At 49.1% G+C, this 25631-nt stretch overlaps 1 protein-coding gene across 1 annotated transcript in view; it reads right to left on the bottom strand.

Annotated features, from left to right (window-relative positions):
• Window positions 1–6355: 6355 nt before the first annotated feature.
• LOC146357925 (acyl-CoA (8-3)-desaturase-like) overlaps window positions 6356–25631 on the bottom strand; it is a 28277-nt gene continuing 9001 nt past the window's right edge. The window contains exons 6-12 of the mRNA XM_084809502.1: window positions 22370–22430; window positions 20293–20366; window positions 16344–16441; window positions 15192–15288; window positions 13208–13287; window positions 12925–13050; window positions 6356–9418 (exon numbers count right to left, since the gene is read on the bottom strand). Coding sequence (XP_084665628.1) covers window positions 9367–9418; window positions 12925–13050; window positions 13208–13287; window positions 15192–15288; window positions 16344–16441; window positions 20293–20366; window positions 22370–22430 — 588 coding nt within the window. The 3' untranslated portion in view covers window positions 6356–9366. The remainder of the gene's footprint in view (window positions 9419–12924; window positions 13051–13207; window positions 13288–15191; window positions 15289–16343; window positions 16442–20292; window positions 20367–22369; window positions 22431–25631) is intronic.

Below are 25631 nucleotides of genomic sequence, written 5' to 3'. Positions count from 1 at the left end.
AAGGCTGTTTTTCTGGGGGCAAGGCTGTCCCTATCGGTCAGTGGGGTTGTGGGGAGTGACCTTACAGGGCTAGGCTCTAAGACCTCATCCTATTGGGCTGTGGTGGCATGGTGAGTTCGTAGAGGGGTCACATGACCCCACTGGACCAATCCAGGCGTGGCTTGGAAAAGGCCCCATGGGCCGTCTCCACACCCATACCTGCTAGGGCTCTAAAACCAATTCCTATTGGTCCATAGTGGGGTGACGAGTCCATAGAGGGGTCACATGACCCCGCAGGACCAATCCGGGCGCGGCTTGGAAAAGGCCCCGCGGGCCATCTCCGCGCCTGTACCCACTAGGGCTCTAAAACCAATTCCTATTGGTCCACAGCAGCGTGATGAGTTCGTAGAGGGGTCACTTGACCCTCGTCAGGTGACCCTGAAGGTCATATGACAGGGTCAGCTGATCGCATATGTGGGGCTTCCGGCTAGGGCGGGACTTCCCATCTCAACAGGGGGTGGCACAACAGTCACCATCGAAAATGGGGCGTGGTTTAGAGGTTGATGTGAACCCCCCTCCTTTACTACTGCTGTTCTTGCCCCCCTTGGCTAGCCACCCTGCCACCCAGCCCGGCCTAGCCTCTTCAACTCATTGTGCGGCTGTCTGCCACTGCCCCCTGACCCGTGAGAAAGCCGCGGCTGGTGATGAGGAGGGGTGACCCTCTCCGCTCTTAGAACTGCATGGAACCACCATGTTGGGCCATCACTCTTCCCCCTACCCCAGGACTCCAGAGGGCTACTGGTTCCCTTCTGGCTCACCACTGCTGCCATCCCCACCCAAGAGAAAGCGGGAACCTTCTGAAGAGAGAGCAGCCACCCCGCCCAGTGTCTGGGGTTTAACTGGGGTTTTTGAAGCACACTGCGTTTTCATTCCAAGAAAAAAGAAGCCCATTCGCTGTCCGGTTTGGAAACTCTTGGCTGGCTAGCTGCTTTATCTCAGGGTGTTTCTACGATAAGAACCCCCCTGCAAAACCCCCACATCCTTTCTGGAGGTTCCTGCTTTGTTTCTTTGCGGGATTAGCAAGGGCTTCTTTACACAGCAGCCATGCGGTTTGAACTGAGGGAATGCCTTCCCCCTCCCTGGCATGTGTGCAAGGGGGTGGGGAGTCTTGTTTTCATAGCTCAACTTCCGCTGTATTGCTTTCTCGCAGCCTGACTTCTGAGTAGAGATAATGCCACGGTACAAGTCTGTAACCCTCGGCACATTTACTTGGGAGTAAGCCCCATTGAACTTAAGTTAATAGGGTGCTCTGAAACAACAGAGGACATTGCTCCTGAGCTTGGGGGGGGGGTGCTGGGGGATCAGATGTGTCTCCCTTCATTGCAGGGAGGCACTTTACCCTCTTCTCCCTCCGACTGAGGCAGGAGACGCAATCGGCAGGCGATTCTTGCCCTGGTGCCTGTCAAATCTCTAGGGATGTCAGAGAATTCCGCGACGGATCTCGGTGAGGCCGAATGCCAGTGCATTCGGCCCCCCGAAATCCATCGCGGAACGGCCTGCCACACCCTGCCCCCCGCAGATCCCCCCCTGGACGAGACTTACCTGGGGCGGATGTTTCGGACGGCGGCGGCTCCAGCGGTAGCTTCGACAGCGGTGGCGGCTGATCTTCCGACTGGCTGCCGCCACCGCCATTTGCAGTTTGTGTTTTTTTCTTTCCCTCCCCCGCATAGATGTGATAGGCTACGTAAAGACTTACGTAACCTATCACGTCTGGGTAAAAAAAAAAACCACAAAAAAACATGCGTATGCAAATGGTGGCGGCTACGGCCGCTGCCATTTGCATTCCTTATTTTTTGCCGTCTTAGTCTACATAAATATTTATCTAAACTAAGACGAAGACAAGAAAGGGGAACGCAAATAGCGCCCAGTACGCTATTTGCGTTCCCCTTTCTTTTCTTCATCTTAGTCTACGTAAATACTTAAGTATTTACGTAGACTAAGACTGCGAAAAATAAGGAACGCAAATGGCGGCGGCCATAGTCGCCGCCATTTGCATACACATTTTTTTTTTTTGCCCAGAGCCCTCCGTGGCCGGAAATCTGGCTGCAGACGGCCCTGGCCTGGGCCTGGCTGGCTGCTCTGCGGAGCCGCCATGGAGTACAGCCGGCCGTCGAGGATTCCAGGGGGGAGGACCGGATCGCATACCCCCCCGTCGAGGATTCCGGGGGGAGGGACGGAACACCTCCCCCCCCCCATGAACAGAATCTGTGAAAAGGTAAGTGACTTTCGTACATCCCTACAAATCTCCCTCCTGGCAGGCTGCAACCTTTCCCCGTCCTTGATGCCATCCTCATCCTGACCGCACCCGCAGCAGGCAGACACAGCGGTTTCTCCCGCTATGGGAGAATTTCACGGGGAGGGTCACGGCGCTAATGTTCCGTGGGCTGGGAAAGATACCACATTTTTCGCCTTTGGGGAAAAGACGGGAAGGGCTGGGGGAAATGGCGGGAGGCACCCTGGCGGCAACGCATCATCCAAAGCGCCCGCAAAGCGCCGTGAGGGAGCCTTCTCCACAGCAGGGTAACGGCTCCGCGCGGTGACCCCTGAGCCGGACTGACGCTCAGCGTGGTTCAGAGGAAGCGGCTGCGTGCTGCGCCCCTGCAGCAGCCCGCAGCTCAGCCTCTCCTCTTGCGCCGCAGACGTGGCCTGGACCCAGGAGGCCGCCCGGTCCGCGCGCAGCCCCACTGAGCTCCGGCTGCCCGTGGGAGAGGCGGGGAGCGCTGCTGGCTGGAGGACGGGAATGCGGCGGCGGAGCGAGAGGAGGAGGCAGTGCAGGAGCGCCGCGCCGGGGTGGAGCACGGAGCGGCTCTGCCGGAGCCCCTCTCTGGGGGAGCGCGGCTCGGGAAGCTGAAGGGACTGGCGGTGGGGCTGGCGGGGAGCGAGGTGGCGCAAGCGCTGGCCAGGCGGCGGTGGGCCAGCGGGAGCCTCCCCTTTGGCTCCTGCTAAACCGTGGCCGTCCCCCGGCCCGGCCCGGCCTGCCAGGCCTACGGTAACGCCTTCGCTTCGACCTCCAGACGTTGAGCTCTAGCGGCCCCTCCGCCGCCTCCACCTGGGGTTATTGCAACCGAGCCCGTGCATGTTCACTCCGAAGCAAGTCCCCGGGTTCAATGGGAATGACTTCCAAGTAAATTCACCGGGAAGGAACAAAAAAGGAGGACTGGCTCTGTGGCCTGCACACACAAGCCCCTCCCTTCGCGCCCTTTCGCAGTGAATCGTTGAACAGTGATTAACTGTTGTCCAATACTGCATTCACAGTTGGCATCTGTTCATTTTTATGAATGAATTAACTTATGCAACGGAAAATTTTCCATAGAAAAATGAAGCAGATCTTTTCTGCCCCGTATCACTGGTTCTTTCCATAATGAGTATTCATATTGCTAAAAATCAGACATGTGAAATTCTCAATTTTAAAAAGAAAACCCCACACCTGCAGGAGAGCGGCGGCAGCAGCATCTGTGTTGCTGGAATATGTCCCTTGAGGTGCTCCCTTTGCCAGGAAGCAGACTGAGAACCTCACTGCAAAATCAGCCTTTGTCCCGGGATCCGCGAAGAGGGAGCTGCCAGTGCTAAGGCTGGGTTGTGCTTCCTCACACAGAGGTCGCTGATTGCTGGGGTGGGATAAAAGTGATTCATTGTGAATAAAATCAGTTACTCATAGTCCTGTTTGGTGGCTCAGATGAAGAAGGTCTATTTGTAAATGACAGATAGTTTATTGTTAGGAGATGGCGTCTCAGGAAGTTGCTTGCCTGTGAACGTGCAGATGAGGAAGGCTGGGATGAGCTGCGGGGCGGGAGGGGTGATTTCCCAACTGTAGCATATCAGAAAACAGATCTTGACTCTTAATGGAGGTTTGGCTTTGGTTTAACACAAGTCACTGACCTGCTTCACATGTAATGAGAAGCCACCATGGGTGAATTTCCCCACAGGGCTTCTTGTTGTGTTGGTGGTGGCCGTTTTGAATATTTCGGGCATGGCAGGGCCGCAGCGTAGCTTCTTCTTAAAAATTAATCTTTTGTTGTGATTTTAAGAAAACAAATCGTGAAAAGAAATAAAAGAAGAAAAAGGGGGGGGCACAAGAAATTCCATACATAAAAATATCAATATTCTATGAAATACAACCATCTAAAAAAAGACAAGAAATTATGTGTAAGCTCAAGAAAAGCTTCAAATATCCATATATTTGTCTACCCGTGAGTGGTGGCGATAAATCACCTGTTCAAATGTTGATAACACTGTTAGGTCCTCAATCCATTGTATTACAGGAGGTGAGCGTTTGTACTTCCAATGTTGTAATGTGGCATAGCTTCTCATTCTGTGCGAACCTGGTGAGGGTGGGTTGTTGGGGTGGTTGACAAGCCATCTGCAACCCTAAAACATCCCATGGATTCTAGGTGGCTTGTCAACCACTCCAACAATCCACCTTCCCCAGGTTCGCACATAACGAGAAGCTACAGCGTGCCTCTGCCACACACCCCACCATGCCCCGAATATTCAAAATGGTGGCGGCTACCACAACAAGAAACGCCGCAGGGAAATTCATCCATGGCAGCTTTGCGTTATGTGAGAATGTCGTGGGCATCCCGGCAAGGTGGGGTCTGCAACAATTCCCATTACTGGAAAACGTAATAGAGAAGCAGGACAAAGCCCTTTACCGTGCTCTGTGAGGTCAGGAACACACCCAGGCTTGCACAAGATGTTAGCTGCGCTCTGGGAAATTTCTTTCTCCCTGGTCCCCTTGCCTCTTCACGCGTAGCTGCCAGCAGCAAGGACCCAGGAAGAGTTTATGCTGGGGATAATGGGTAGGGCTGGTTCTGTGGAGGAAGGCAAGCCATGTAAAGTCGTGTGGGGGAGGTGTTGATATGTTTTACAAAGCTGGGGCACTTTTCCAGTCACCCACCCTCTGTTCAACCAAGGGCAGAAACCTGCTCTTACTTGTCGAGGCAGAGGCACGTCTGGGGGCTTCTCCTTCCCACCCACCCCCTTTTCCAATCAGCATCTTTTGGGTGGAAACCAGCAGAACAGTGTTTCCCTTTAAAGTTGGACTGGGTGCTGCTCAGAAATGACAAAAGCTGCTGCCCACCAAGGTTTAGAACAGGTTCATTCTCACCCCAGTTGGAGACAAAAGCACTCTTTGCTTGGAGGGTGCTTGCAGGCTCAACTACAGTGAGCTGCTACTACCTTTTTAAGAACTTTATTGTAAGTGTGTGGTGCCCTCCCTGGATTAGGACCTGAATGAGGGACATCCACGACACAACTATGGCAAGTAAGATACAGCAGGACTAGTGTGGCTGGAGCTCTCTCTTGTGGAAAGTGGTATCAACACTGTCAACTTCTTTGGCGAGTCTCGTGCACCTCAAAGACTAACAAATTTAGAGTGCAATCCTATGGCTGCTAGTCAGCGTCTAGACGGCCATAGGATAGGTTGGTTTCTGGGAACCGACCTCGGAGCCCACGCTCTGAGGTCGGTTCCCGGAGAGCTGACCTCCACCCCCTGCCTCATAGGCAGCGCGGATAGCCCTGTACTCTGCAAAAACAGGGCGCTCCGGGGGCCGGGATGGGAGCGCAGATGTGCCGTTCCGATGCTTCCTATGTGTCGTCTGGTGTCGACTACCGCTCTGACTTCCTGGCTGCCTCGGCTGTCTAGCCACAAATGCAGGGCGCCTGAAGCGTGGAGGGCAAGATCCCCTCCGCGCTGCTCTGCCCTGCATTGGATAGGCGGTTGGTTGCCTCCAAGTTTGGAGGCGGGCGCCTATCCCCATAGGATTGCGCCCTTATTCTGGCAAGAGCTTTCATGGACACTGTCCACTTCATCTGATGGCATGCATAGGATTGTGCCCTTAAAGAGTCTTCTGTTAACATATCCTTAACCGAAGGCTCCCCTGCCCCCCCTACTGCTGTGCTGCCTCTTTTTCAGACTCTAGCAAGGAGGGGATCAAATATTACAAGCAGGCCTCCAACAATATATTACAACCGGGAGCTTGCCTGTTGGAGAATTCAGCCAGCCATGCCCTTGTCAAGGAGACTCGATCCCATTCCATTCCATTCCATTCCCTTCCCTTCCCTTCCCTTCTCTCCTCCACCTCCCCTCCCCAACAGCCAGTCAGCATTCAATGCCCACTGGAAATACTCAGTCCTCATCTGGTTACCCCTCCCCTTTAGGCTTTTTCCCCCTAAAGATTTTTGTACTTCTTCAAATCTTGGGGTTCCCCAAGCCTGCTATCTCCCTCTTGTGTATGGATGGTACCATTTTGGCTTCACAAGGCTGCACACTCAAAGAAGGGTATTTACTCCATTAACCAATCAAGTTGTTCTTCTCATTGGTGTCCTCTCAACCTTGAGCAAGGACAGGTATGGCATATCTGCATGTGCCAGGTAATGCTGATGCAGGCAGAGATTTGGTCCATACAATCCCTGAGGGCTGGGGGTGGGGGATGGCTATGATTATTCCCTGGACAGAGGCATAAAAAGGCACAAGAAAAAGGCACAGATGTGCTGAAGTGGCATGAACTATGTGTGCAAATAATATAGGACACACATCCAAAATTCACAAGGTGCCAGTGATGATTATAATCAACAGAGACTATTTTTGAACTTGCTTGAGGAGTCCCCTCTGTGTCCCTGATTGCATGTACAGAACTGGAATAATCTCTCCTGGTTGTTTTGGGCTTTGAGAAGTATTGAGTTCGTGTTTCCAGAGGGACCCCACAATATGACTATACAGCAATCATGGGGTTTTTGCCGCCCTCGTGTGTCCAATGTAGGGAACCGACTTTGTTTAAAAAAGAATTAAACCACCAGTGCAATGCTGGATTACGGTTCCTGTCCGTCAATCCAAGGATAAACCTCACTTCAGACGTTCCTTAAAAGAAGTAGTTCCATGTAAAAGTTCTTTAAAAAAACAGATTTCAGAAATGCGCTATTCGTGCTTTGGGACCAGAGCCATTTCTTAAATGTATCCACTTTTGCTAGAATTGGATACATGGCTGAAATTCCATTTCCACACAACTATTACAGGTGCAGAAGCCCTGTCCTCTTTTGCACCTGGCCACCAGCTCAGATACGCACGTGGGACATCGCACATTGGAATCCAACACCTCCTTGAACGTGGTGCTGTTTTAAAGGTGAAACCCTCATGTCTACAAACTCTTGTATTATATAGCGTCGAACCTGGCGTTGCACGGGGTGGAATAGCTCTTAGTTTTATTGCTTCGACAAAAAAACAGGAGAAAAAACGGAATGTCCCGTACTTTGAAACAGCAAAGCCTTATTTATTTTATTTATTTTGAGCATTTTTACCCCGCTCTTAAAAGGCTCCCAGAGTGGCTTACAAAGGCTAATCTTTAAAGGGAGTCCCTGCCCTCAGGCTCACAGTCTAAAAGACACGACACAAAAGGAAAAGGGGGAGGGAGGGAGGAGGGGAAAGAAAGCACATGCACCGCTGGCCGATGTACCGGGCCAGCTTGGCCTCCCGCTGGTCAAGGTGTTCTTCCCGGGAGGCGGGGGGTGCAGCCTCCCAGCGGCCCTTGGTTCTCTGGCTGAGGGACGAGGCCAGTCTGCAGGCCCAGGCAGCTGCCAGGTGGAGCTGCGTGTTCTTCCCAGCAGGGGGGTGGAGCGAGCTCCCTGCAGCTCTTCCCTCTCCGGCTGGGGTATGGACCAAGCCTATGCAGCTGCTGGATTGTGCCCACCCTGTCTGAGGGAACCCCTGCCTGCTAGCACCCCTAGGCAAAGCCCCTGCCGTGGTGTGTCCCTATAGCCCCAGCGGAGGGCTCCGGCCACCACGTTGCCCTGAGCAGGGGGGACGGGGCAGGAGTGTCGCTCAGCTCCTTGGACGCCCCTGGCCTCGACCTGCGTTGCCTGCAAAGCTAGGCGAAGGTGAGGGGCATCTGCCACCTAGTGACCAACAGGGGCACTGCAGGCTTCAAAACCAAGGGGGCCACCTTAGCAATTCGTGCGTTGTAACAGCAAAATGACCAGAGGAGCACACCCCGAGGATCCCCTTCGTCTGGGTGCCAAGCCTGCAGTGTCTAGGTTCCACGGTCTTGGTGCCATGGCACTGACCGACAGACAAACAGGCAGACTCAAGCGTGCTCTCATTATAGGGTTTATTCAGGTTAGTACAATTTAAGCCTAGAACATACATGCCCTACTCTCTCTCTCTCTCACACACACACTCATCCCTACCAAAATGAATCAGATCCTTTCCCCAAAAGTTCTGATATCTTGGTACTATGAGGAACCAGGCAGAGCTTAGTAACACCTTAACAGTAAAATTACTAACAGTTTAGAAAGGTTTGAAGAAGGAGGAAACAGTGGCAATGACAATACTACATGTGCAGCACAATCCCAAGCCTGTTTACTCACAAAAGCCCCCTGGTTCAATGGGACTTACCCCCTAGTAAGTGTGCTTCGAAAGGAAACCGAAGGTTCCACCCTGATACACACTTACCTGGGAGGAAGCCCGCTGAATATAGTGGGACGTTTTGAGTAAACACACCTAGATTGCAGCGATGGTCTATTTGTGAAACATGTTTATTCAAACTTAGCTGATTTCCCCAGCCTCCTTTCAGAACTGCGTATCATGTCAGTAGGCGTTCCCCACCCCTATTTTTCTTGGTTCACATTGTCCAGCTAGTCACAGGTATTACCTGTATCAAGCTGCCTGTTCTCAGAGCGAGCTCCACAACATGGTACTTACAACCTCTCTGCTCCTGCTTGTATCTCAGTGGTTTGCTCCCTGCGGTCTATGCTCCATACTCTTCTTCTGCTTTATCTTTAGTCTTGTCCTCAAACCGTAACCGGGTTTCTTTAATTCAGCTACTCCTTTGGAGCTTGTCTTGATTCTTCCCCTTTCTCCTAGTATTCTTCGTTATTTTCCATACACTACTTCTAGCTACCACGTTACGAAGAAATGGTGTAGCATCCTGCCCCCGCCCGCCCAGTCAGAGAGTAAGAGAGAGAAAGTTCATTTCCATAACCACAGTAAGAGAGTTATCAACGGGGGGGGGGGGAGGCTATGGCTAAAAGCCCCCTTATCATTTTAAAGAGCAATTCTGAGAAATCTTGCCATACCCATATTAATGCTGCACCCAAGCCCCAGAAAGGCAAAACAGAGTATATGACTGTATTATCCTCATATTCATAGACATTCATAAGGACATCGTAAGAGTCCCCCTGGATCAGAGCAAAGGCGTATCTATTCCCGCATCCTCTTCCCCGCTGTGAATGACCTTAGCTTTCATATCCCAGAAGGCTAGCTCAGTCCCATCTCCGTCTGCCCTCTAGCTTTATATGCTTCCTGCGGTGATGCACTTGGGGAGGGTATGCTTCTTATCCATGATTGTATGCTTCGAGCCAGATCTTGCCTGACTCCTTCAAGGAACTGCAAAGAAGAGGGGAAAAAAGAGCCTGGTTGATGGCTATGGGACAGAAGACACGGAAAGCACATGCGTTTGATTCAAGAAAAGGAGAGGTATCAAGCAGTGAATTTAGAGGAGAGGGGGCAGCAGGCCGCTTTCGGTGTCAACTGTCTCTACACGCTGCTTCTCCTCCCAGATCTTCCACACCTTGATGTTTTCTGACCAACAGGGCCACGGTTCAATGGCACTATGTTGTCAGAGCAACCAAACCTGGTGCGGAGGGCAGGTGCTCTTTTGAGAGAGAGAAGCCCTGGCCCAGCGGTGGAGCACACGGTAGGCACGTAGAAGGTCTCCAGGGCAGTCGCTGGCATTTCCAGTTAAAAAAGGATCTCAGAGGTCTTGGGGGGCTGCTACGAGTTGGAATCCCAGTCTGTACTGGTCTAGAACAGGGGTGGGCAACCTGTGGCCCTCCAGATGCTTTGGCCTACGATTCCCATCCACCCTGCCAGCATAGCCACCGGTGAGGGATGCTGCCCACCCCTGGTCTATGGTCTGACTCGGTATAGGTATCGGAAGCTTTGCATGTTAAGCATGCATTTTGTGGTCAGAGCCTTCAGCTGAAACAGCCAATGGCACTGAGGCGACGATGCAAATATCTGAATGAATGTCCCCTTGTAGCAGGTTGTGGCAAGTTCAGGAGCAGTGGTGTCTAGCCCCACGCCTTTCATATTTTCTTTTCAACAGAAGAAGAGCTTGGGATAACTCAATTGCTTTGGTGCAGGGAACTTGACTTCCTGATTCACGCGTCCATGTTGTCCTTGGACAAAACGTAAGAGCAGTTCAGCAATGGAGCCAATTGCCTGGAAGGGTGGTGGGCTCTCCCTCGTTGGAGGCCTTCAAGCAGAAGCTGGACAGGGTGGATGGACAGGCTGCCCTACAGCTCTATGATTTATTTATGTGGCACTCATTCTTTTTCTGCAGTTACGTTCCAGACAGGTCTGAGTGGCCACAATCCACACCCTGCCTCCTCTGAAGCACTCCCATTGACTTGAATTGGATTGCTCTGGAGTCAATCTGTTGTGAACGAGCCTAAATAAATTCTAAATACTGGGCATCTTCCTGTTATTCCAAGTGTTTTTGCCAGCATTAACAAGTTGTTCAAAATTGCCTGCAAATGCTAGTTTTTATCGCAATCGCGTTAAGATGTGTGATCAGGAAGCTCGTTATTGTGTGTAACTGCACAAATGTGAAGAATCTGCCAGCCAGCAATTAATACTATATTTCCCAATATAACTGGGATGGTGCTCTTTATACTGTGTCCGTGTACATCGGGCAGATTGCAAGAGACATATGTAAACACAGCTATAATAGCGATCGTTTTAGCGTTCTTGACTCCCTATTAACCACAATTTGTGACTTGCCAAGCCAAACACAGCTCACCAGCCATGTACAAAAGAAGCCCATACAAAACAAAGTCTTGGTAGTGTTGTTGGTAGAGAACAAAAATTATTCTGGCAAGGCAGCAACTCCCAGTGTTTCTTTCACAAATTTGTGAAACTCTTGTTCATTGGATACACGACCTGATTGCAGCCAATTTTAGTAGCAGTGGGTTGTATCCAATGTGTTGTATTCAATGTTAGTCTAACGCAAGTCTCATTCATTTCAGTCACTGGTAGGACCAGTGGAGGCCAGGGGCTCCGATTTTGGTGGGGCTGTGCATCCATTGTGGGGTTCAGTCAGAACCAGCCAGAACTCTAAGCTATCCATGGGGCTAAACCCTATGCCACAAATAGGTTCAGCACACTGAATAGCTCCTTTAGAATTCTGGCTGGTTCTGACTGAAACCCAGAGTGGATCCACAGCCCCAATGAAATCAGAGCCACCAGTCTCCTCTGAGTAGGGTTAACCCCGTGTCTACGCTAGACCACACGAAGTGCGGATGCAGGGCCATCCTCCATCACATTTCCTGCTTTAGACAGAGCCGTGCTTTTGCAGAACAAGTCATGGCAATGATGATGATGCAGATGCAAGAGCAGATAGACTCTTGCCATGCAATCCTAGGCATGCTCACTCAGAAATCAGTCCCACTGTGGTCAGGTAAATGTACATAGGGTTGCAGCCTAAATCTTCATTTCCTCAGGGCTTCAGATAATAACTGGCCAGTTCTGAACCCTCCCCATTATTACAACAGCTAACAAGATTTTATTACTATTGCTGGATCACTGCCCTCTCATCCTCAGTCTCATATATAAAGAGGTTAGTTTGGCCCAGGAGATTTATGAGCACAACTGGATTCCAAAACCCTCTGGCAGAATATATCCACTGACATGCATGGGCTTCTCTGTTGATATCATGACCCAATGGAGTTAGCAGGCATTGGGCATGAATTTTGTTCCTGGTGCTTTTTTCATCTCTAGTTATGATGCTGTGCTTCTGTTGTGATTGTATGTACATTCCTTGCTAACAGCAGGGTACAGTTATTGTGCCAGAAATTATGACTTCTTGAAAGCGTCCCAAATCTGGTTGGAAGTGGAATGCGGGCCACGGTAGATCCTTAATCTGATCCAACAAGTCTGTGGCTTCTGCCTCCTCTCCTTCTCCCATCATCAGCATCAACATGCTGGGGACAGCATATGAAAAAAAGTCCTGGGGAAATGGGTGACGTGTTCTGTGACTTGTGATTTAATAGGGACTGTTTAGCAGCCCGTCTCCATGACAATGGAAGGAGAAGCCCATGGTGGCTTACCCAGATTTTTCAAGCAGCCGGCATTGGTCTGCGCAGGGCTCCGCAAACTAGTGCACTGCACCATTCTAAGTCCATCCACAGGACCATACTTCCAGGTGGGGTAGGGGGGTTGGACTGAACGTCATCAGACTGGCAGGGGCTGGTCCACCAATGTGAGAGGCTTACCCTGTCCTTCCTTACAGCTGACAACGCTGTGAAGGATCGAAGCTTCGCATTAATTACCCCCTTACAGCTGAGAAAACAGCTTCGACATAGGGCTTCACAGCCTTTAGGAGAGCTAGCCCTCTGAATACTGAAAGCACCGTGGCTCCAACCAGCCCCCATTTTAACCCCTTTCTCCTTTCCACTAAAGCTCCTGATGCTGCAAAGGACTGAAGCTGCAAATTAATTACTTTCGAAAAGCAAGGAAGCAAACATCAAAGACACACAGCTTTGACACTGAGGCTCCTAAATGTTATTTCAATGCATGGGAATCTCAGTAACTTCTGGAGCGTGCATTTCGGGAACAAGCCTCATTGACCACGATGGGAGTTACTTCTAAGTAGACACACACGTTTTTGCTGGGAAAGACAGGGATGGGAAACCAGCCCCCTGTATGTATGTCCAAGAGAAAGTGTCATCTCACTGATTCTCCCTCCGTTACCCTTCATGACATAAATGTATTCTATTCAGAATTCTGTTGACTTTCATATCCGTGTGCATCCCCAAGTCCCAGATGCTTTCTCCATCTCCATTCCTCAGCACATCTCCCTACCTCGATACAGCTTGTCACGGGATACTTACCGCAAGATGTCGGCAAAGCCAGCGAGCAGGGGCTTGCTTTGGTACTCAATGCCATGCTTGGCACACAGAGACTTAACCAAAGGGGCCACCTTCCAGAAATTGTGTCGCGGCATTGTAGGGAAAAGGCTGAGACAGCGAGAGAGAGAAAGGTGAGGAGGTGATATTAGGCCCCCTTTCTTCTCACAGGGCCTGTGACTCTGCTGGAGCACCTGCCCACCACAGACAGGGCAATTTCCCATGGTGTTTTTAGGGATCTTTCCCACTGCCCTACATCTGTACTCACTGGTGCTCGATTTGGAAATTCAGGTGCCCTGTCACCCAGTCGTTGAAAAAAGATTGGCTCACATTGCACGTTGCCTGCACCTGGTGAAAAACGAAGAGAGAAACAGGAGTGCGGTGGGTCCACGGACGCTCCATCAGGCCAAGACAGCTGGGATGCATTATGGGAGCAAATTCTTAAGCAAGTATTTCGAATTCAGAATTCTAACACAGATTCTCCTCTTTTATTTTTCCCTCTCCAGCACTACCAATTGTGTGCGTGTGTGTGCGTGTGCGTGCGTGTGTGGCTAATGGTTCCAACAAGGAGCCTGATCTTGAAATGACTGGTCTGCCAGGAGGCGGAAAGCCTTCTTTGTGGATTTCAGGGAGAATATGGAACATGGGTGTTCTGGGAGACCCTTTCACAAGAAATGTATGGATACTTGCATCTACGTAGCCTAAAGGTGATCCTCCGGCGCTGCAACCTTGATAATGAATTGGTATTAGCAGGGGGATCTACACTTAAAGGTAGATGATTACTGGAATCATCGTAATGACATTGTACTTCCCGGCAATCATCTTTTTTGTCCAGAAGTACTATGAGCCCGCCCTTGTCTGCTGTTTAATAATGACGCTGGAGTTACTGGCCAGAGAATCCAGGATGTCCTTTTCTCTTTGAGGTAGATTGTGCCATGGACAGCATGAGTTGCATTCCAGTTTTGGAAGGTTTTAAGAGTTTTGCCTAACCAGGGAAACCTGTGGCCTTCCATGGGCAGTATCCAGTGCTGCCTGTCCACCAGCAGGGCTCACTGCCGCTTCCATTCCATGAGCGGCCAGCCCCATCAATTCCCTTCCGCAAGCGGCACTCACCACTTGAGTAATGGAGATTTATTGCTTCTGGGGGCAAGCCCCGAAATCAGTGGCAATGCCCGTTTCTGGAATGGGGCAGGTTGGCAGAAGTGCCTTCTGTGAGTTCTGCTGGCCTGCCCTGTTCTAGAATTCCCCACTCCAGTTGTCCCCAGAAGCACTAACTCTCCGTTCCACAAGTGGTGGGCACTGCTTGCAGAAGGGGATTGGTGGGACTGGCTGCTCGCGGGCAGTCTCTATTGGATACTGCCCCATATGTTGTTGGATTGCAACTCTTATCATCCCTGACCATGGCCCATCCTGTTTGTGGCTGATGGGAGTTGGAGTCCAACAACATTTGGCACATCCCAGTTTCCCACCCCTGTCCTAAAGGTTCATCACAAAACCCTTCTGGACAATCTTTCTCTCAAAGTCAAATTTGAAACGCATGATTTTAGTGATTCCAAAATTCAGGAACCCCAAACTGAATTCTGAAAAGATGCTTAAATTTTCAATTTGTGCAGTATTTCTTTTCAGTTCTGATTCAGTTTGGCCTTCTTTCAGACTGCACCAGGACACCGGGGAATGTTGGGAATGATAGGCCTCTCTTCCTAAAAAGGGATGGTTTTTCCAAAAAATCCTTGGGTGGAAAAGGAATGCTGGGAAATGAGATACTTAAGTTCTGCCTCGGCCAGGTTCTTGTTTGTTTAACGCTCCTGTCCTGAAGTGAGATCAAAATATTACTGCTCTGCTCATCTGATGTGGTTTGGTGTGTGTGTTTTTTAAAGTACCATATAACGGCTAGAGAAGAACTAGGATAATAAAGGCATATAAAACCATGTGTGTTCAGGCAAGGTTCTCCCTGGAAGCTCTTTGTCACTGACATTTACTTACTTACGTGGGGCGGTTTATAAAATATAGAGAAACAATCATTACCCAATGAAATACAAATAAAAACAACATACAAAAACTAACACAACTTTCACACAAGCAAATTGTAGCTTGATGCTATGGTAATTCGACAATTGTGTATGTGTGAACCAGCTCACACATACAAGGACACACAAAACACACACAGCCTCCAGTAAGGAGTCTAATCCCACATGCCCCCGCTTTTTCTGGGGAGAGGGGGAAAATGAAAAAAACAAGGGGTTATTTCTTACCTGGGTAGAGACCCAGTCCATGTTTGTATCATAATCAATGTGCATAGGAATATGGTTCAGCTGTGTTATCCATGTAAATAAGATACTGTCTGTAACGCTGAGAGACAGAAATGACAAAAACTCAGGGCGTAAAGGAAGCCCCACCCACAAGCTGAAGAGTGGGTCACTTCCCTGACCCGGTCTTTATTTGCTAGCTTTGGAAGGGCAGCCAAGTCCACCGGATCAATGCCTTCTTGTCTAAACCGGTATCCGTCCAGCTGAACAAACACACACATTAGGTTGGACCCAGACTAAGTTAATCATGCTTTAGTCCCATTCAAATAAATGGGGCAAGTTACTTGTGATTGACATAATCCCCCATTGATTTCAATGGGACTAAACTGTGACTAAACTAAGAACAACCCTACTGATCAGGTTGGGAGCACTGATGCTGGAGGCTGTGACAAATCCAAAGCCCCGCTACATTTCCACAGGGTTGAAGAGAGAGATGAGCCATATTTTTCTTCCCCTCCCCTTTTTCTTTCTTGAACAGTTTCTTTCCCGTTGATGCCCATGAACTACACAGGAGTTTGAACATCAGTGTAGTACAGGCTGCAGACCTTTCCGCAGCCTCATGGAGGAGGCTTGCTAGGACAGGTGCCCCTCTGCAAGGGTAGACCTCTTTCTCCACCCTCATTGAGAGACAAATCTAACACATTCTATGGCCCCTGGGATTGTCTTCTAGGGACCATATAATTGTTTCCTTAAATTTGTCTGTATCCAACCCATTGCTTTCATTTTCAATATTGTGAAGAGCCTACTCAGGTTAGATACAAAGATGCAGACAAGAAAGAGAAAGCAAAAATGTATGATTTCAAAGTCAAAATAGTGACTGAGGGCAGGGTCACACATGCATGTACACGTATCCTGTGATTTCTCTGTCCCTCTGACCACGAGTATCTGTGGTGCTGCATCGATGATGGCTCATTCACACAGGGAAGTTGTCGCTGGATGCCACAATCACCAAGAGGTGGATGTGTGTGTACCAGCCCTCAGCAGAGGAGATGATAAGGGGTGTGTGGGCCCCCAAACTAATCCTGAGAAAGGGTAATTTGGGGACCAGGCACGTGATGAGACCAGACAAAGAGAGCAAGGAAATCCAATGCGCAGTACTTGAACAGGAGAAATAATCCGAAGGCGCCTCTCACTCCCAGAATTGGCACAAAGGCAAGAAAGAATCGGACAAAGTATGCCACGGTCCATGCAGCTTCCTAGAAAAGAGAATGAAAGGAATGGATCCGTTACAGTATCACCTCCCCTTGACCCAGGTAAACATATATTTCCAAGGAAGGTGAACACAATGCCCACATATCTTGTCACGTACAGAGTAGGTGGGGGTACTCTGTACTCTTGAAAACCAACCAGCCTCTGCACTGGCCCATCTGCAGGGAAGGGCACGTTGTCTGTATTCCCAGCAAGTCCAACCTTGGCACAGCATTGTGGCCCATAACAGCGGAGGCTGGTTGCTCCGATGTCGCGGAGCAGCGAATCTGCTCTGGGCTCCAGTCAGAACTCTAACGGAGCTATCCGAGGTGCTGAACCTAGTTTGGGGACAGGGTTCACACCTTGCATAGCTCCTTCAGAGTTCTGACTGAAACCCAGAGCGGAGTCGTTGCCCCCTGACATTGGGGTGACCAGCCTCCACTGGTCTATGACTCCTACCTACCCACTTCCAAGGGGGAGATTTCTTCCCATGAGCCCAGCTCAGAGTTAAAGAACCAACCCTGAAGCACAAGAGGTTCCACGCAGCCCCTTGTCTGTCCGGAGGCCCTGTTCATGCTACCTGAGCAGACCCATTTTGTTTTCAGCGGGTCACAGAAACCATCGAGCCACTTTGTGCATGATGACCATTCCTCAGAGCAGTTCTTGACCTAGAGCACTCTTTCCCTATCTGGCACCCTTCAGATGTGTTGGACTTCAACTCCCACCATGCCCAGCCAACTTGGACAGGGGCAATGCTGGCTGAGGATTATGGGAGTTGTAGTCCAACACATCCGGAGGGCGCCAAGATGGGGAAGGCTGCTCTAGGGGTTCCTATAGTTCGTCATCCTGTGAGGACCTGTGTGCAAAACCGCCACCTTGAGCATCATAAAATTGCCAGTGATATGTGCTTGTGGAGAAGGGCTGTTTGGCCACGTGCAAATTAGGAATAAGGAACTGGGATGCTCTTTGCAGTTTAATCAATGGAAAGTTGCCTTAGCTTCCATACGTGCTATTTCTGTAGATTTCAAATTGAGATTGATTCAACCAAAACCAACGTTTCATGTATACTGGACACCAGAGAGGCTTGTAAAGAAGACGCTGGCCAGCTCTGCTCGATGCTGGCGATGTAATGCAGACAATGCCTCACTGAAGCGTATGATGTGGGCATGTCCTGTAGTGGCTTCTTTTTGGCTGGAAGTCATTAGTTGTATAATTTTTGTTCTGGAAAAATCTGTCATAATAGAGGATGTACACACACTTTTAAACGACATCCCTGCGAAGTGGGGATTAACAGATGGACAGCAAAAGTGGATACTGGGAGCCGTTACAGTTGCACAGAGACTTCTACTTCAAGCTCGGAAGGAACAATACCCACCACCTACCACTCAACGCACTGAAGATCTTACTGCTCTTGCTATGCTTGAGCACATTTCCTACAACCATCAAAGTCGTATGGATGCTTATTTAGATATACGGACTACTTATATTAACGTCTATATTTGAAATGGAAATGTTAATCTTTTTCTCCCCCTCCTTGTGTTTTCTTTTTTCTTTTTCTCCCCTCCCCCTCTTCCCTATAGTCAATGATGACTGTATATTGATATGTTTTTTGATATGAAGGTGTTTGGCGTGGGGCGGTGGGGGGGCTTTTTAAAAAAAGTTTGTTGTTGTTATCATTGTGTTGCAAATACAAAGGTTTTGTAAAAATGCACATTCGTCTGCCAATGTGGACCTGAAAATGCACCTAGAAAACTGCATCATCTAAACTGCCTTTCAGGGCTTTTCCAGCTCATCACTTTAAAACACAAATGCACATTGCCCCAGTCTTTGAGGGGGATCTGTTCCAGACATCTTTCCTCAGAGGAGCACTTACATTGCTGAGAAATTGTATACTTCTCCCAGCAACAAGCCAAAATATTTCATTGTGTGGGAAAGTGTAACTCCCTGCCTGCCCCCTTCCCTTCAGCTCGCACTTCCAGTGAGATCAGTGCTGCATGGACTAGGGATGTACAGACGGTGCAGAATCCGCTCTGTCTGTGTTTCGCGGATTGTCAGGTGCCCTTCATTGCATCGTCTGCTCACAGGCAGATGCGGACATTTTTTTTCGTTACGCTGAAAGATACGTAATTATTTATGTAAGTATTTACATAATTATTTACATAATTTACCTTAGTACATCACATTTAGCGTATTGTCCCCTATTCCATTCAACGTTTCAGCAGAAACTTACGTATTTTCTTACAAATTTATATGCATACATTTTGGGAAAGTAAAAAAATCATCTGGCAGTCCATGGACTCCAAGTGGCCTGAGGGGGGCACTCCGCAGTCGATTCCGCAGGTCGGATTCTTAGAAATCCTCATTTCTAAGCAGCTCATTTTAGTCCGTCTCAAATTTCTTCAGCATCCCTGGCATGGCCTATGGCTGAGTGCCAGAGGACTGGGTAGAGGTCATGTGATTTCCGGTGACGTCAACAAAGACATTACTAGCAACAGCTCCACTCCCATGGCAAGTATTTTTGTTGTTCTGTTAAAGAGCTTTGGTTTTTCCCTTAAGATTTTAATATCTTTTGAGGCTGAGCACTTCCCTGCAGAATCTGGAAAGTGGCAGAAGTGCTGACCTAGCACTGTTTTCCCCCCATGGTGCCCTCCAGATGTGTTGGACTACAACTCCCAGCATGCCCCTGCCAGTCATGCTGGTTGGGAAGGATGGCCAGTGTAATTCAACACATTTGGAGGTTGCGGAAGGCTGATCTAGCACTTTAGACAAATGCAAATTCATTAATAAATAGCAAGCACCAGCAAAGCTACCCCTTTGCTCTGCATCACCGTACCCTCCATTTACAGACCTTTTCCCCTTTTCTTTAAAATATACGTCAGAGAACGTGTGCTTCCCCTTTCCGACATGCCACAGCACACATCCCCTCCTAACATTAAAGCCACAGACCACTGTCAATTTCACCTGCCCAGCTGGTGGCACGGACAAAACTCTACTGCAAGGGCATCGCCTACTGGTTTGTTTCTTACATTTATATCTCACCTTTCCCGCTCTTTGTAAGGAACCCAAGGTGGAGTACATGATCCTGTTCTTCTCCATGTGACCCTCACAACAACCTTGTGAGGCAGGTTAGGCTGCGAGTCAGTGACTGACCCAAAGTCACCCAGCGAGCTTCCTGGTCAAGTGGGCACTAGAGCCTGGGGCTCCAGAGTCCCAATCCAGCACTCCACACTGGCTCTCACCTGGATTAGACTTCAGAACGTTTGACCCACCAAGCTGAATGCAACCCCCCAGCCATAGCTGCTAGCCAGCCAGTGGCTTGATCCAGCTCCTGTTTGTGCCTGAACTGCAAAAACACAGTGGTTGTCAAGCAGCTGGCAGACTGCAAAGCAAGGCGGACAGGCTGTGTTCAGCTTGGAAGGTCACAGATTGTGCGGGCATCATCTGTATGTGTACCCTGTAGTATGAGGACTGGATATAGAAATCATGATAGTCTTGAAAGAGGACCCTACAAAGGAAAAAAATGCAGTTGTAGCATAATACTTTCCAGGGATAAGCCCTTAGTCGGCATATGCTGTTTCCTCTATTTCATCTTGCATCGCTTGTTTGCACAGACGGCAGCATAAATCACTCTGCTATTCAAAATCCCATGGGATTCCATCTCTCGCCATTCCCACCCTCGCTGCACCGAGCTGGCCTGTGCCACTGTGACAGAAAACGCATGCTCCCGAACGTGGGCCGTCATTTGTCCTATCACCTTGGATGGGCGAAATTCTAACACTAGAAAACCCCTCACTGGAAAACAGCAACAACTCAGCATCTTAAAGCTGGAAAGTGTTATGGTAATTCTAGGCACACTCACCCTCCACAGTTTGCGTTTGAACATGAAATACAACGAATAGGCCTTCAAGATGGGCATTGTAATTGGGGGCAACACTGTAGAAGGAGACAAGAAGAGCACATCCATTCATTTAAACACAACGGTGATCACAAGCGACAAGCAACAGGGAATTTTCTGTTATCTGCTTTTCTCCTCAAACCATTTGACTAGGGATGGCGGAGAATTCCGCCACGGACTCCAATGAGGCCCGATTCTAAGAATCCGCCCCCCCCCCCGAGTCCGCGGCGGAACGAAAGACTAACCCCTGCCACCTGGGGGAATCCGCGCAGGGCTGGAACCTACCTTCTGCCGGCCGGCCACTGCTGCCTGTCCCGCCTGCTCCTGCCGGTCTTCAGATGCGAATGGCGTCCGGCATAGCGGGCGCCATTTGCGTCCCTGCCGTTTGCTATGATAGGCTACGTAAATCTTTACGTAGCCTATTACTGCAAAGAACAGGGACGCAAATGGCGCCTGCTACGTGGACGCCATTTGTGTCCCAGCGGCCGGAGCCGGCCGGCAGCTCTGCGGACTCACTGCGGAGCGGAGCTGGCCGGGACTGGTGAGGACTCTGGGGGGGAGGAACGGGTTGCCTCCCCCCTGCGGACCCCCATGGACCCAAGGCAAGGGGGCTTTGTACACCCCTGCATTTGACCTCTTACACTGCTGTCCTAACATACTTGTGCCAATACAGTTGTAACTGCACAGAGTGCGGTGGTGTCACCCTTGTCTGCTAGGTGGTAGAACAGGGGTGGGCATGCATTATACTCGTGCAACCCACTGTGCAACAGGTTGTACAACGGGTTGTGTAACTGCTTGCGCTCTAGCTGATTCCTGTCTCATTCTACTGCAAGTGTAGATCCAAACTAAGTATGCACAGGACTGCAGCCTTGGACAGGTAGAGCAGAGGCTTTGGCATCTTTGAAATCTCCAAGCTGTAGTCCAAAACCAGACCTTTTGGGCTACAGCTTCCATATCCCCTGACGTTTGGCTATGCCGGCTTGGGCTGATGGGAGTTGTAGCCCAAAACACCTGGAGTGCCTTGCAGTCTAACGCATACAACGCTTTGTCATGGCCAGACATGAACTTTGTGCAGTGAGGCAGAAGGAGACATGATGGCAGCAGAACGGATCCTGAACTGCGGGGTCATCTCCGCACAGTTGCTAAGCAAGACGGATGCGGCAATTTCAAGTGGTAGAAGCGGCGGCTAGTGGTAGAGACGCTCCTCTCCCACTGCCACAATCCCTCCCCCAGCCTATTATCTCTTGGTCAGGCTTCTTTAGGGCCTTGGGCTTCAGCTATAGAAAAGAAATGGTGGAGGAGCTGGAGGGGGAAAGCCCAGCCCCTTACCCTGCTTGCCCCGCATCTGCGTGAAATGGACCTTCACCTCTGCTCTGCCGTGTTTTGGCCTACCCAGCTCTGAAGATACGGGTCTGGCACCGGCACAGCTCTTTCTGCCTTTAAGCACTGGCTGAACTGGTTGTCGGAATTGTCCTGAGAAAGGATTTTCTTCATGCTCTGAAATCGTCTGATCATTTGCTGCTGCCGCCGCTTGCTTTTCTACCATTAATACAAGTGTTTCATAAATAAGCTGCTCATCACTATGTGCCAGGCGTCGTATAGGACATAATTCTCCAAAAGGGCCACAATATAAGCGAGACGGATAAGACAAAGGCCAAGAATGACACAGGGCTTTTTGATGAGGGTGAGCGCGGGGGAGACATGAGAAGGTTATTTGGCAAATAAACAGTGGGTAGCATTCAACAGTGCCATTCTGTTAGCACAAACGATGTTGCACGAGCAGAAACCAGGTTTTAAACTATGTGCAAGAGGGGGATCCAGCTGAAGTGACATTTGCACAAGCGCACTTGTGCAAGTGGTTACGCGTTATGCATAGCTGCTTGCGCAACCCGTTGCACAACCATAACAGGCAATCGCTTGCACAATGGAAATATTCGGAGCAGCTTTGCTGACGCTATGTGGGTTTGCAGAATCACACTATTGGATACTGCCCAATATGTCATTGGTCAAAGGGATGTGTGAGAAAATCAGATATACTCACAGATGGAAAAGTATATGTGCTGATAATTGTACGGCATGTGCTTCTTCTTTTGCATCCCTAACTGTAAAAGAAAGAGGAAGGTCGTGGAAATCAAATAATTAATCCATTACTGAGTAATTATGCATTGTCAGAAACATATTTCCATGAGTACCCTGCAGCTGGTCTCCCCATGAAATAAATACGTTGGATGACGGGGGAAAAGCAGGAAAACCTGTGCACTTAAAAGGTATCACTGTGCTGGACTCAGGCACTGATGCTGCACTTCTTTTTAAAATATATATATATATGTACACACACACACACACAGAGGACACATGGGAAGCATCCAGCGTTTGAACATTATGTTAAAATATAAAGATGTGAGAAAGACAGGGCAGTTCTATACCGTCAGTTCTACTGACTGGAGTAGTCTGGCTAAATCCAGAGCAGCTGGCTGCAGGGGTTAGGACCGGGTGGGTGCTCCTCTGCTAGCCAAGAGGAGCTTCGCTAGCTTGCAGGGCCGGCATCAAAGGTGGGCATGGCTGGGCACCTGCCAAGGGGCCCAGCAGGGGCCCACTGACAAGAGCCCCCGAGACCTGCGCTTCCTCTTCACCATGGCAACCTGCTTGTTCGCCTGCCCCTCGCTCTGGCCTAGACAGCGTGGGTGGTGAGATGGAGGAAGAGGCATCCACCAATTTTGAGGCATCCACCAAAATCTTGATAGGTCAGGTTGAGGAGCAGAACTTTAACACTGTCTGTTTTTTTTTAAAGTGTTGCTTTAAAACTTCCCAGGAAGCATCCCAGCACCATTCATTTTTCTGTTCAAGAAGCTTCTGAAGAGGGGCTGCTGCTGCGGACAAGTTAGGGATAATTTTCCCAAGATAATTCACTACCCCCCAAAATCACTGAACATCCTTCTCTGCATGTGGACATAGAATCATGTTTATAGCCATTACTTTCTTCGTGTCTGGTTTCACACCTTCAGCACAAATAATGTCTCCCACAAATGTCAGTTCTGTAACAGCAAAAACACATTTCTGCCTGTTCAGTTTCAGGTTTGCAGCTCTAGTAGCATTCAGGACTTGCCATAGTCATTGATGATGCTGTTCTTTCATTGAATGTCTACCTCCATAAGATTACGCCCTTAATGATAGACTTTGGGGGTAGACGCAATACTGAACAGTAGGCACAAAAATCTATAACGTCCAAATGGAGTATTGAATGTACACAATTTCCTTGCTTAACCTCAATTGCCAGAATCCCGAAGAAGCATCTAGTTTGCTAAAAAAAGAAAGAAAAAAGTGTGCATTTGCAAATTGAGCCATTATTTCCTCTCTAGTTGGTTATTTGAAGTGCTCTCTTTTGATTGCCTTCTTGTGGTCCCTTGGATCCAAACATATGCGCAACTGGCCATTGTGTTTTTCCACCAGGACCATGAGCGTACCCAGTCAGATGGTTCATCTATTTTCTTAATTACTTGTAAGTCCACTATCCTGCCTAGCTCAGTGCTCTCCTGGCAAACAGCCCAGCCCTACAAACTAATCCTCTATTCCTCTATGAGTGGTGCATGCCTTTGGTCAGTATGGTCCTGTAATGCAGATACATGTTTTACCAGATTTAATTTTTCACAGGGTGCTAGACCCAGAATGGGTGTCACATTCTTGGGTACAAGAAGGAACAGAAGCTGGTATGTGGCGTTTTTGTACCTGATGGTGGCAATACATCTCCCCAGTACTGAGATATTTGTTCCATAATAACCGGTAACTTTGACATTTGTGGGTCCTAGTTTTTGCCTTACTAGCAGACTTTCATAATCCTTTTCAGATGAAATATTAACACGAGTACCACTATCCAATTTAAATGTGATAAATGTCTCATTCACCTGACATTCGGAGCACAGACAACACCTTCTGCTGAATTCAGATCTTTGGCTTGTGCTTTCACAGTTTCTGAGGCCCTGAAAATCTGAAGAGCTTTGTCCAGGGACAAATCTCCCTCATGTAGCAGCCGCGCCCTAATTCTGTCCCTGATCAGAGTCTCTTTCAAGTCACCACAACCACAATTCTTACTCAGCCTTCTTAATTCTGTTACATATTGATCCAGGGTTTGATCTGTTTTGTGCATGCATGTGAAGCACTCATCTCTTTCAAAAGTTTCATGCTTTTTAGGCATGTAGTATTCTTCAAACTTATGAAGCATTACTTCCTGTTTCACATTTTCTCCTTCAGCAAGCGCAACGTTATTATAAATATCCAAAGCCTCCTCCCCCACCACATGAAGAAGAAGGGTGGTGGTGGGGGGTTGATCTTATCAGTATTTACTTCTGGTCCTATTGCTGCCAGGTAGAGTTCAAATCTTTGTCGAAACCTTTTCCAGTTATCTGCTGTATCCCTGATAACTGCAGTCTTGATGGGGGTGGTAACACATCCGTATTCATAAAGATCCCTCCGGTTTAATAAGCACTTACACACAGGCCTTATTTCCTTCCCTGGGTGTGGCTCCCAAAGCCACTTCTCTTCTCTTTGTAGCAGTACAGTCAGAAAACTGCTGCCGGTTAATTCAGTGTACTCCTCATTCTCCTCTTTTGACACCAGGTAATGTTTCTGGGTCCAAAACAGACTAAAGGATGAGGAATAACTTAACACATAACTTTATTTTAAGGAGGATCTGAGAATGTCTTGTACTACAACCAACAGGCCTCTGGAACTGCCTAGGCCATTTGTGACTTTAGGGCGAGTCCTCAAATGACCAACTCTTTCATGCTAAGGGAGTGTAAATAAAGTATAAACTCGCTCATTACACCCACTAATATCCTTTCCACCGCAGTCTGTACCAGAAACCACGGAGGTTTCTGGAGGCAGCTGCACGGAGAGCTCATTGCAGTAATCCAATCTAGATTTAATTGGAGAAATTATCCCTATGGCCCCGTTAGCTGAAGTTTCCAAACTTTATTCTCAGGCAGTTGCACACAGAGAATGTTGCAATGGTCAGTATAAGAGTTTACCACTTTTTATGACCAAGGGCAATATGTTGTCTGAGGCAAGCAATCACAGATGCAGAACCTCAAGATTGGGGGCCCAATCTGTCCCTCCTGGGGTCCCAATCTGTCTGCTGGGGTTTGCCAGATAGCCACACCCCCTTCCCCTGGCCCCACCCCCTTTCCCCCAACCACTGAATGTGAACAATGAAAGCATGGAGAATGTGCACAAATTAATAGCTTTACAGGGAATGTTGGACATTGCCTGGTCAGTATGCATAGTTGTGCAAACTGACCAGACAATGG

Source organism: Heloderma suspectum, chromosome 1 (genome assembly GCF_057233095.1).
Source record: "Heloderma suspectum isolate Gila_16-S chromosome 1, 16-S_ref, whole genome shotgun sequence".
Classification (NCBI taxonomy): Eukaryota; Metazoa; Chordata; class Lepidosauria; order Squamata; family Helodermatidae; genus Heloderma; species Heloderma suspectum.
The sequence above is the reverse complement of the archived record's forward strand: the minus strand, read 5'-3'. Positions and strand labels throughout refer to the sequence as shown.